We start from the raw sequence: 12,488 nt of genomic DNA on the forward strand, positions 1-12,488 counted from the left end.
TGGAAGCTGGGAGGCTGACACTAACCCAGAGGAGGGATGGTAGCAGCTTAGAGTGGTAACGGGGCCATTGGTGGAGAGGGCACTGACGCTCGCTCGCGCTCTCTCTCATACACACACACACACACACACACACACACACACACCTGTAGGACTGTGACTAAATGTGGAAATTATGGTTATGGAGTGCTATTTAAATATTATAAAAGATGAAAAGCAGAAATAACTAACAAAAGCTAGGAGATGAAAGGGGTAGATCAGGTAGGAACATAAAATAAGTCCAAAATATCATAAACAAGGTTCTATATGTACATGACTCTTTGATGGGGTTTTGTATTGTGTTCTTAGATATACCTGTGTTATCTGAAGAACTACATTTTAAAATTATTGCAAGTTTTTTTTTTTTTATTTTAAAAATGTTTACTTAGGGGCACCTGGGTGGCTCAGTCGGTGGAGCGACCGACTTCAGCTCAGGTCATGATCTCACGGTTTGTGAGTTTGAGCCCTGCGTCAGGCTCTGTGCTGACAGCTAGGAGCCTGGAGCCTGCTTCTGATTCTGTGTCTCCCTCTCTTTCTGCCCCCCTCCCACTCATGCTCTGTCTCTCTCTGTCTCAGAAATAAATAAACATAAAAAAAACAATAAAAATGTTTATTTATTTTAAGAGAGAGAAAGAGTGAGTGAGCATGAGCGGGGTAGGGGCAGAGAGAGAAGGAGAGAGAGAATCCTAAGCAGGCTCTGCACTGTCAACCCAGAGTCCCATGCAGGGCTCCATCCCACAAACTGTGAGATCATGACCCGAACTGAAATCAAGAGTTGGATGCTCAACCAACTAAGCCACCCAGGTGCCCCACAAAGTTTTCTTTAATAAACTTTATTTTTAGTATTTTTGTTTGGCCATTTTTTCTTTCAGATTACCTTTATTTTCAATTTGTGTAACTTATGACAGAACAGTTGTCCAGTGGGAGGGCATTAGTTTTGTTGGCTTCTGTATGAATGGCAAGAAATACTTTAAACACAGTTAACAAGACATGATAAACAGAAAAATATTTCTAATACAAATGAGAGATGACGGACTAATTCCATCATCTTAAAGTGCTTAATTGATAAGTGAACCTTAATAATATGATTGAACTCCCAGAGAACATAGACTTACAAATTTTGCTCTCCTGTTGTGTTCTCGAGGATGATTTCAGAGTACCATATTTACTGTACTTTTATATTCTTTAATCGTTTAATTGTTAAAAATATTAAAGTATTTGGAGGCAGTTATTTTATGACCATTTTTAATAAAGCAAAACAGTAAAACCTTATGTCATTATAGTTCCTCTTTCAGCTTTTAGGCATGCTTAAATATTTTAGAGATTGGATATTAAAATATTATTAGAAGAATCTCTATGAAGCTTTTCCTCTAAGGTTTTTTATAAATTGATTTTTGATCTATAAATTTTTTATAACTTCATAATCTTTTTACACTTTTTAAAAGAAGAATAACTTCTAAAACAGTCTCCTCCTTAGGTTGAAGTTCTTATATTCTGGGAGTTAGGATTGCTTTGGGTTGTGAAAATGGTAGTTATGGTGGGCTTGGGTTTAGCGTCTTTTCCTGAAACTCTGTGCAGTAATTAATGTTTGTTTACTAGACTGTGTACATGGTATGTACAGTGGAAAAAATCACTATTTATGCCTATTAAAATATATTTACTAAATTAACTGTAACTAGAGAGTTAAAACTTAATATTTAGGGGTACCTGGGTGGCTTGTTGGTGAAGTGGCTGACTTTGGGGCTCAGGTCATGATCTCATGGTTCGTGGGTTCAAGCCCTGCATCGGGCTCTGTGCCGACAGCTCAGAGCCTGGAACCTGCTTCGGATTCTGTGTCTCCCTCTCTCTCTGCCCCTCCCCCACTTGTGCTGTGTCAAAAATAAGTAAGCAAAGTGTGAGCAAAATGGACTTAAGCATCCACTATCAAGACAGCTTGCTCTCTGTCATGCTACAAGGATTAAATTATTAAGTGTTATGTAAAGATGAATGTTCAGAATAAGAGAAGCCTGAAAATGGAAAGTCAAATGCCTTTTAAAGTTTTTCATTTAAAGTGGGTAAAGTAAGTGAGAGATGATTTAAGGTGAGTAAAATAGCATTTCCAAAGGAATTGTTTTGAATGTATGGACATAACATGAAGAGGTATGCAAAAGCAGTGGCAGAAATTGGTAACATCAGGCAGAATACTTGAGGACTTGATCAGGCAGAAGGATGTGAACAGGAAGTATAAAGAAAATCAGCTAATTGACTGAGGACGATTGAGAACCTTTCTCTTGTGAAAAATCGTCTGTGTGTTTTATCAGAACATTTATTTATTACAAACATTTTAGGCACTTTAGGAATTTATGACATTACTAATTTACATTTTAATGTAATGATAATTTGGTTAATGTATAAAATAACCTAGAAGTGCTGAGTTTGAATACCTTTCTTTTCAGAAGGCATTTCTTTTTTGAATTTAAATCCAAGTTAGTTAACAGATAGTGTAAGAATGGTTTTAGGAATATAATTTAGTGATTCATCACTTACATCTAACACCCAGTGCTCATCCCAACAAGTGTCCTCAATGCCCGTCATCCATTTAGCCCATCCCCCGACCCACCTCCCCTCCAGCAGCCCTCCGTTTGTTCTCTGTAATTAAGAGTCTCTTACGGTTTGGCGCCCTCTGTTTTCATCTTACTTTTGCTTCCCTTCCCCTATGTTCATCTGTTTTGTTTCTTAAATTCCACCTATGAGTGAAATCATATGATACTTGTCTTTCTCTGACTTATTTTGCTTAGCATAATACACTCTAGTCCCATCCAATTGTTGCAAATCACAAGATTTCATTCTTTTTGATCGCTGAGTAATTAAATTTATATTTTTTGAAAGTTTATTTTTAGAGAGAGAGAGAGCAGAATGCATTTTTTCGATGGAAGTTCATAAAAGTGGAGCCATAATTCTTTAGCGGGGAGGCTATCAGTGCTACACAGCATATGGCTGTCTTTGTTGGCTAACTTTCACAGGCTCATGTGCGCTCAGACTTCATGGAGGACATTGCACGTCCCATTGTTGTAGGCTGCTGATGGACGGTAAAGTGGATGTGATGAGCGGTAAAGAAAATGAACCATCCTTGTAGAAATCCTTGCATTTTGGAGGTCACAGTGACAAAGTTATGACCCACGTAGCTGGTTTAAAATTAGGATTGAACACTGATGTCTAAAGACAAAACCTTCAGGTGTGATTAAGCACTTGAGATCAGTAGGCATCAGTAGAGACTTCTCTTTATTGTACATGAAAAATGGTGATTCATCCTATATTTTAGAAGTGATGTTGCTGAGGTTTACTGAATCTTAATATTAACATGTAAATCAAAGATGTGTTCTAAAGGGAAAAAGTCTCGGCAATTACAAGCAGAAACAAATTATTAACAGATTGAGGTTTTAGGGAAGAACCTTAGTTTTAACATCCTTTATGCATCCTGTACAATATATTAACCTACTAGTCAGTAGTTTCTACTTAATTTTTATTTGTATATCAGGATTAATAATTCCTGATAGTAAAATTATATTTTACCAAGATGGAATTTGCATTAAAAACAGTTTGTTGGGGCATGTGGGATGGCTCAGTCAGTTGAGTGCCTGACTTCAGCTCAGGTCACCATCTCACGGTTCTTGAGTTTGAGCCCCACGTCGGGCTCTGTGGTGACTGTTCAGAGCCTGGAGCCTGCTTCAGATCCTGTATCTCCCTCTCTTTCTGCCCCTTCCCCACTTGTCCTCTGTTTGTCTGTCTGTCTGTCTGTCTCTTTCTCTCTCTCTCTCTCTCTCTCTCTCTCAAAAATAAATAAATAATAGGGTGCCTGAGTGGCTCAGTTGCTTGGGCGTCTGACTTCAGCTCAGGTCATGATCTCGTGGTTGTGAGTCCAAGCCCTGTATCGGGCTCTGTGCTGACAGCTCAGGGCCTGGAGCCTGCTTCGGAGTCTGTGTCTCCCCCTGTCTCTGCTCTTCCCCTGTTCATACTGTCTCTCTCTCTCTCAAAAATAAATAAACGTTAAAAAGAATAAAAAATTTAAAAAATACTTAAAAAACCCCAGCTTTTATCATCTTCAATGGGGCAAAACTGAGAGCTTTCCCCCTGAGATCAGGAACACGACAGGGATGTCCACTCTCACCGCTGTTGTTTAACATAGTGTTGGAAGTTCTAGCATCAGCAATCAGACAAGAAAAGGGAATCAAAGGCATCAAAATTGGCAAAGATGAAGTCAGTCTTTCACTTTTTGCAGATGACATGATATTATTCATGGAAAACCCGATAGACTCCATCAAAAGTCTGCTAGAACTGATAACATGGATTCAGCCAAGTTGCAGGATACAAAATCAATGTACGGAAATCAGTTGCATTCTTATACACTAATAATGAAGCAACAGAAAGACAAATAAAGAAACTGATCCCATTCACAATTGCACCAAGAAGCATAAAATACCTAGGAATAAACCTAACCAAAGATGTAAAAGATCTGTAGGCTGAAAACTATAGAAACCTTTTGAAGGAAATTAAAGAAGATACAAGGAAATGGAAAACATTCCATGCTGATGGATTGGAAGAATAAATATTATTAAAATGGCAATACTACCCAAAGCTATCTACACATTCAATGCAATCCCAATCAAAATTGCACCAGCATTCTTCTCCGAGCTAGAACAAACAATCCTAAAATTTGTATGGAACCACAAAAGACCCTGAATAGCCAAAGTAATATTGAAGAAGAAGACCAAAGTGGGAGGCATCACAATCCCCGACTTTAGCCTCTACTACAAAGCTGTAATCACCAAGACAACATGGTATTGGCACAAAAACAGACACATAGACCAATGGAATAGAATAGAGACTCCAGAACTGGACTCACAAATGTATGGCCAACTAATCTTTGACAAAGCAGGAAAAGTATCCAATGGACAAAAACCAGTCTCTTTAACAAATGGTGCTGAAAGAACTGGACAGCAACATGCAGAAGGATGAAACTAGACCACTTTCTTATACCATTCACAAAAATAAATTCCAAAAGGATGAAGGACCTGAACGTGAGACAGGAAACCATCAAAACCCTAGAGGAGAAAGCAGGGAAAAACCTCTCTGACCTCAGCCGCAGCAATTTCCTACGTGACACATCCCCAAAGGCAAGGGAATTAAAAGCAAAAATGAACTATTGGGACCTCATGAAGATAAAAAGCTTCTGCACTGCAAAGGAAACAGTCAACAACACTAAAAGGCAACCAGTGGAATGGGAAAAGATATTTGCAAATATATATCAGACAGAGGGCTAGTATCCAAAATCTATAAAGAGCTCACCAAACTCCACACCCGAAAAACAAATAAGCCAGTGAAGAAATGGGCAGAAAACATGAATAGACACTTCTCTAAAGAAGACATCCAGATGGCCAACCAGCACATGGAAAGATGCTCAATGTCACTCCTCATCAGGGAAATACAAATCAAAACCACATTGAGATACCACCTCACTCCAGTCAGAGTGGCTAAAATGAACAAATCAGGAGACTATAGATGCTGGAGAGGATGCGGAGAAATGGGAACCCTCTTGCACTGTTGGTGGGAATGCAAACTGGTGCAGCTGCTCTGGAAAACAGTGTGGAGGTTCCTCAAAAAATTAAAAATAGATCTACCCTATGACCCGGCAATAGCACTGCTAGGAATTTACCCAAGGGATACAGGAGTGCTGATGCATAGGGGCACTTGTACCCCAATATTTATAGCAGCACTTTCAACAATAGCCAAATTATGGAAAGAGGCTAAATGTCCATCAACTGATGAATGGATAAAGAAATTGTGGTTTGTATACACAATGGAATACTACTTGGCAATGAGAAAGAATGAAATCTGGCCTTTTGTAGCAATGTGGATGGAACTGGAGAGTGTGATGCTAAGTGAAATAAGCCATACAGAGAAAGACAGATACCATATGTTTTCACTCTTATGTGGATCCTGAGAAAGTTAACGGAAGACCATGAGGGAGGAGAAGGGGCAAAAAAAAAAAAAAGAGAGGGAGGGAGCCAAACCATAAGAGACTGTTAAAAACTGAGAATAAACTGAGGGTTGATGGGGGTGGGAGGGAGGGGAGAGTGGGTGATGGGCATTGAGGAGGGCACCTTTTGGGATGAGCCCTGGATGTTGTATGGAAACCAGTTTGACAATAAATTTCATATTAAAAAAATAAAATAAAAAAACACTTTGATATTATGGAAATTAAAATTTACTGTGTCAAAACAAAACAAAACAAAACCCAGGTTTGTTCATCTTGTCAGTATTTATCAGAGTTGGAGGAAAGGTGGGTGTAATTCAGCCTTTGGTTATTTGGAGCTAAGAATACTATAGTATATATATTTATTTTTATGACTTACTAAATGTGTATCTTGGTTGTTTTATTCCTATAGAAAATGTAGAAGTTATAGTCATGTTTTGTGTAATTTTATTTGATCCAAATGAGGCACTTCTTGTTCAGGATGAAAGGAAAAGATGAAAAGACAAAATGCTCTTTAGGTATGGAACATAGTAAAGTAAGTTAAAAGAAAACATCTGTTACCAATACTTTCTAAAGTCCCACAGGTATATTATTTAAAAAAAAAATGTTTATTTATTTTGAGAGAGAGAGCATGAGCTGGGGAGGGGCAGAGAGAGGAGACAGAGAGAATCCCAAGCTCAGTGTGGACCTCGACGTAGGGCTTGATCCCACGACCGTGAGATCATGACCTTAGCCGCAATCTAGAGTTAGACGCTTAACTGACCGAGCCACCCAGGCACCCGTCACAGTTGTATTATTTATAATTCTGTGTACTTGATTGAAGTATATGGTACATAGTACGTAATATAAACAACTTAGAATTTTCTTCCCATTTAAAAAAATTTTTTCCCCCAAAAAGAATGCAGTTATTTTTTGAGTTCTTTAGGTGAAGGATTTCATAACAATACCAATTACATTTTATCTCTTCTTTTATGTTGCAATATGCAGTATTGATGTGATGTAATACAGGGGACAGGATATTAACCATATTTGAAGTTAGATGATTCTCAGGTTAAATCCTTGCTTTGTTCATTTGTATGACTTTGGACAAGTTACGTAACCTCTTTATAAACCTGTTTGCCCATCTGTAAAATAAGAAAATGCCCATCTTCTAGCTTAATCAAAAAATTAAATGGAGGAATCTTGTTTTCTTTGATTAATAACTATTCCGGCTGTCTTTAATGCTGTTGGTTAATGTAACATTTTCTATTCTTAGTATTATTAAAACTAATCCTGTTACATTTCTTTAGTTACATTTTTTTCAAAGTTGGGAAACAAAAAATTTAAATAATACTAGTTTTATTTGTCAGCCTATCAAATCGGGAAAGATGACAACAGTAATAATACTCAGCATTGGCTTGAATGCTGTGATCTTCTCCCACCCCGCATCGTCATGTCTATTGGTGCATGTTTTGTAGAGACAATTTGGCAATATATGTTGAAAACATTAAAACTGTTAAAACTATTTTGATTTAGTAATATCATAGCTTGGAATTCATACACCAGATACAATCTGAGTTGAACACCCTGCTGCACATCTCCATGAAATTAAAAATCACTGATGATTTAGTAGTTGGTGTGGAAATCCTTATGATTGAAAAATAATCAGATATTAAAATACTGTGTTTGAAGAAATACTGATAACATTATGTTTATTATTTTTTTATTTTTGTTTAAAAAAATTTAAACATTTATTTTTGAGAGAGCCAGAGCACGAGGGGGAGAGGGCACATAGAGACGGAGACACAGACTCTGAAGCAGGCTCCAGGCTCTGAGCTGTCAGCACAGAGCCTGATGTGGGCTTGAACTCACAAACTGTGAGATCATGACCTGAGCTGAAGTCGGAAGCTTACCCAACTGAGCCACCAAGGTGCCCCTGTTTTTTAATTATTTTTTTTATGTTCATTTATTTTTGAGAGACAGAGTATGAGTGGGGGAGGGGCACAGAGAGAGGGAGACACAGAATCCAAAGCAGGCTCTGGGCTCTGAGCTGTCCTGACTTGGGGCTCAAACCCACGAACCGCGAGATCATGACCTGAGCCGAAGTCAGATGCTTAACAGACTGAGCGCCCCAGGTTCCCCAACATTATGTTTAAAAAGGGGTTACTATAGCGGATTTTTTCACTTGGTCTCAGTTTTGTTAAAAATACAGAATTAGAATTCTGTTTATGTTTATTCTCCCACAATGAGGATAGTATACACCAGTCTACTCATAGCAGCTATCTCTGTGAAGTGTGATCATGGGGTTTTTGTTTTTCTCATTGTGCGTCTTTATATTTTCCTCAGTTTTCTGTAATAGATGTGCTGTTCTTCTGTTGAGATAACATATGAAGCACCTTTTGAGTTTAGAGCATCTCTACTAATGCACTAGAGACCCGTACCTACAGGTTAGGTAATATAACTCTTAGGTAATCCAGAATGTGATTTGCAACAAAAATCTTTATAGGACCAACATACAGCTCAATTAGAGAGTAAACATATTTTTTTAATATTATTGTTTAGAGTCCAAACCCACTGTTAGACCTGCTGGTTCTGACGGAGTCACAGGCACGAGAGGAAACAGATGACATCCGGACTGCTGTCAGGCAACAAGTGCAGAAAGAACTGATTGCTCTTTTCAATACCTTGCTGCTCAGTTTCATGGCAGTTACTGACAGGTACCATTTGTGTTGTTGAAGGTTCGGGGACATTCATGTAGAAACTAGTTTCGTTTTGATTTCCAAAGAGTCTTACTTGTTTACTTGTTTCAAATTGAGGAAGCAAGACTTCAGTAGTAATCAGTTGTGGTCTGTTTGTTTTCATTTCAGTGAAGTCTCTTGTATAGCCTGATTATAATTTCACACACTCACTCTCTCTCTCTCTCTCTCTCTCTCTCTCTCTCTCTCTCTCACACACACACACACACACACATACACACACACACAGTATTTTACTGTCTCTTGGTCTTCTCTTAATTCTCTATACATGTATCTGAGCAATCATACCCATTTCTGTGACTTTATGACTTTTTTTTAACTACATAGATGATTTTCCAATGTGTGTCTATAATTCTGACTTAAAATTTTTTAATTAGATAAAATTTACTATCTTAACCATTTTAAAGTATACAATTGAATCGTTTTGGTATGTGTACAATGTTGTTCAACTGTCACCATTTAATTCTTTCTTTTCATTAGAAACTTTGTACCCTTACCCAAGCCTGTGGCAACCAACCACTAATTTTTGTCTTTCTGGGAATTTACTTATTCTGTACATTTTATATGAATGGAATCAGACATATATGATCTTTTGTGTCTGATTTCGCATCACGCTTTCAAGGTCCATCCATATTCTAGCACATACCAGTGCTCATTGCTTCCTATGACTGAACAGTAGTCCATGTACAGATAGACCACATTTTGTTTATCCATTCATCTGGTGGTGGACATTTGAGTTGTTTCTACCTTTGATTACTGTGAATAATGCAGCTTTGAACATTTACATATGAGTTTTTGTGTGAACGCATGTTTTTAGTTCCCCCGTATACACCTATGACTGGACTTGCTGGCTCATGTGGTTGCTCTGTGATTATTTTCTTGAAGAAGTGCTGAACTCTTTTCCATAGCAGCTACACCATTTTACATTCCCACTAGCAATGTATAAGTGTTCTAATTTCTCTATGTCCTCTGTAACGCTTCTTCTTATGGCCATCCTAGTGGTATAAACTGGAATCATTTTGGTTTTGATTTTATTTCCCTAATGAAAAATGATGTTGAGCATCCTTTCCTGTGCTTACTGGTTATTTGTGTATCTTCTTTGGAAAAATGTGTATTCAAGTCTTTTGCCTATTTTTGCATTGGGTTGTTTGTTTTTTTGTTGTTGAGCTGTCTTTTTATATATTCTAGACATCAATATCGTATCGAATATGGGGCGCCTGGGTGGCTCAGTTGGTTAAGGGTCCGACTTTGGCTCAGGTCATGATCTCACAATTCGTGGGTTTGAGCCCTGCGTCAGGCTTTGTGCTGACAGCTCAGAGCCTGGAGCCCGCTTCGGATTCTGGTCTCCTGTCTCTGTTCCTCCCCTGCTCACGCTCTGTTTTTCTCTCTCTCTCTCTCAATAATAAATAAAGATTAAAAAAATTTTTTAAAACATCGTATCGAATATGATTTGCAAATTTTTCTCCCATTCTGTAGGTTATGTTTTCACTTTTTGGGTAGTGTCCTTTGATGTTTAAAAGTTTTCTATTTGATGAGGTCTTCTTATGCTGCGATCCCAAGTCTTTGCTGGAGGGAAAGACCTGATCCCTCACACATAACATTTGAAACAAACCAAAGTGTCAAATACCCCTAATTCAGTTCAACACCTGACTAGATCTGAAAGCCATTTCTATGAGAAACTATTACGTAATTTGCCCTCAATAACTTTTTTTTTAACATTTTATTTTTAAGTAATCTTTATACACAATGTGGGTCTGAAACTCACAACCCTGAGATCAAGAGTCGTATACTCTACCAACTGAGCCAGCCAGGTGCCCCTCAGTAGCTCTTGGACGCAAAGGTTTGACATACAATCACAAATGAGGAGAACTATAAAGAAGTAGGAAAATGTCTCCTGTAGTTCAGAGAAAAATATCATTAGAAATAGACCCACAGATGTCAACTATTACAGGAACTTTATTCTTATAAGTTATTATAATATATATTATAATATTATAATATATCATAATTATAATTTATATTATAAAATATAATATAATATAAATGTAATTATATATTATATATAATATAAATTATTACTACAAATAATATTTTATGTTTTAAAGTTTATTTTGAGAGGGAGAGGATGAGTGGGGGAGGGGCAAGGAGGGAAGGAGACAGAATCTCAAGCAGGCTGTCAGCACAGAGCCTGACATGGGGCTTGAACTCAGGAACCATGAGATCATGACTTGAGCCGAAATCAAGTCGGATACTTAACTGACTCAACTACCCAGGCACCCCTAAGTAATATTTTAAATATAAATATAATATATATTAGATGAAAATATGGGTAATATTGGTAAAACTATGGAGAATATCAATAGCAGAGAAATGGAGACTACAGTTTTTCAAGTAAAAAATTCATCGCATGGGCTTAATAGTGGGCTAGACACGGTATAAAAGAGGATTAGTAAATTTAGAATACAAGTCAATAAAAATTTCACTAGAGAGGTCACCTAGGAGCCTTCTGAGGTGATGAGAATGTTTTATATGTTGTTATGCTTGGTGGTTACATGAGTATATGCATACATAAATCATGTGTATCTATAAGATTCGTGAGTTTTACTACGTACGTTGATACCTTATTAAAGTGCTGAAGACAAAAACAGTGAATCCGTTGATGGTAGATTCTGTGCAGCTAGACCTGTAATGTGTATAGAATCTCCTGAGGGACTTGTTAAACTATTATCAGCAGCTCAGGAATGTACATATTAGGTAAGCACCATAGGTAGTCCTTGGGCTAGACTTTGAGAAACAGCGCTGTGGATTGTTCTTGGATGTTGAGAGGAACTTGCGTGGTTATGAGACAAACTGGGTGTGGAGCTTGGGGAATGTTCACAGGGACTAGGAGAGGGAACTGGTGGCGGTTGAACTGGGATTGGTTAGATATTTGCAGAGGCACTATTTCCTTTGGTAGTTCTCTTTTGCAAGCGTTAAGGTAAGAGGGGCAGAAAATGAGAATGACTGGTATGTTAATTTAAAGAACAGAAGAACATTTTTTAATACTGTTGATTAGATTATAGTTGATTCTTGCACAGCACAGGTTTGAACTATGTGGGTCTATTTATACCTGGATTTTTTTGAATAAATACAGTATAGTACTTTTATGATTTTCTTGATAATATTTTCCTTTACCGGGACAACTGGCTGGCTCAGTCAGTAGAGCATGAAGCTCTCGATCTCAGGGTTTTGAGTTCAGGCCCCACATTGGGCATAGAGCTTACTTAAAAAAAAAAAAAAAATAATAATAATGTTTTCTTTCTGCTAGCTTGCCTTTTTGTAAGAATACAGAGTATTATAACAGAAAACATACAAAATGTGTGTTAATTGACTGTTTTATGTTATCAGTAAGGCTTCCGGTCAACGGTTTGCTGTTAGTTGAGTTTTTGGAGAGTCACAAAGTATATGAGGATTTTTGACGGCACATGGGGTTAGTGCCTCTAACTGTACTTTGTTGTTGGTCAGCTGTACTTTGTTGTTGACCTGTGGGAAATACGAATTAATACAAATAACTTTTAGGCTTTGTTGCAAGTTATATGTGTTTCTAAAACTTTAAAAGCAGTTGGATGTCAGGTGTATAAGAATCATGATCTTTAAAAATCATTCAACTATACTCGTATTTATTGTAATTCAACTACACACATACGCTACTGTAATACTGTAAT

At 37.5% G+C, this 12,488-nt stretch overlaps 1 protein-coding gene across 5 annotated transcripts in view; it reads left to right on the forward strand.

Moving 5' to 3' along the window:
* Positions 1 to 12,488, forward strand: part of RTTN (rotatin) — a 162,721-nt gene that overhangs the window by 67,714 nt on the left and 82,519 nt on the right. For all 5 annotated transcript variants that reach the window (XM_049619629.1, XM_049619628.1, XM_049619631.1 and 2 more), the window contains one exon: positions 8,591 to 8,745. In XM_049619629.1, the coding sequence (XP_049475586.1) occupies positions 8,591 to 8,745 (155 nt within the window). The remainder of the gene's footprint in view (positions 1 to 8,590; positions 8,746 to 12,488) is intronic.

The sequence above is a fragment of the Panthera uncia genome, assembly GCF_023721935.1.
Source record: "Panthera uncia isolate 11264 chromosome D3 unlocalized genomic scaffold, Puncia_PCG_1.0 HiC_scaffold_8, whole genome shotgun sequence".
Taxonomy (NCBI): Eukaryota; Metazoa; Chordata; class Mammalia; order Carnivora; family Felidae; genus Panthera; species Panthera uncia.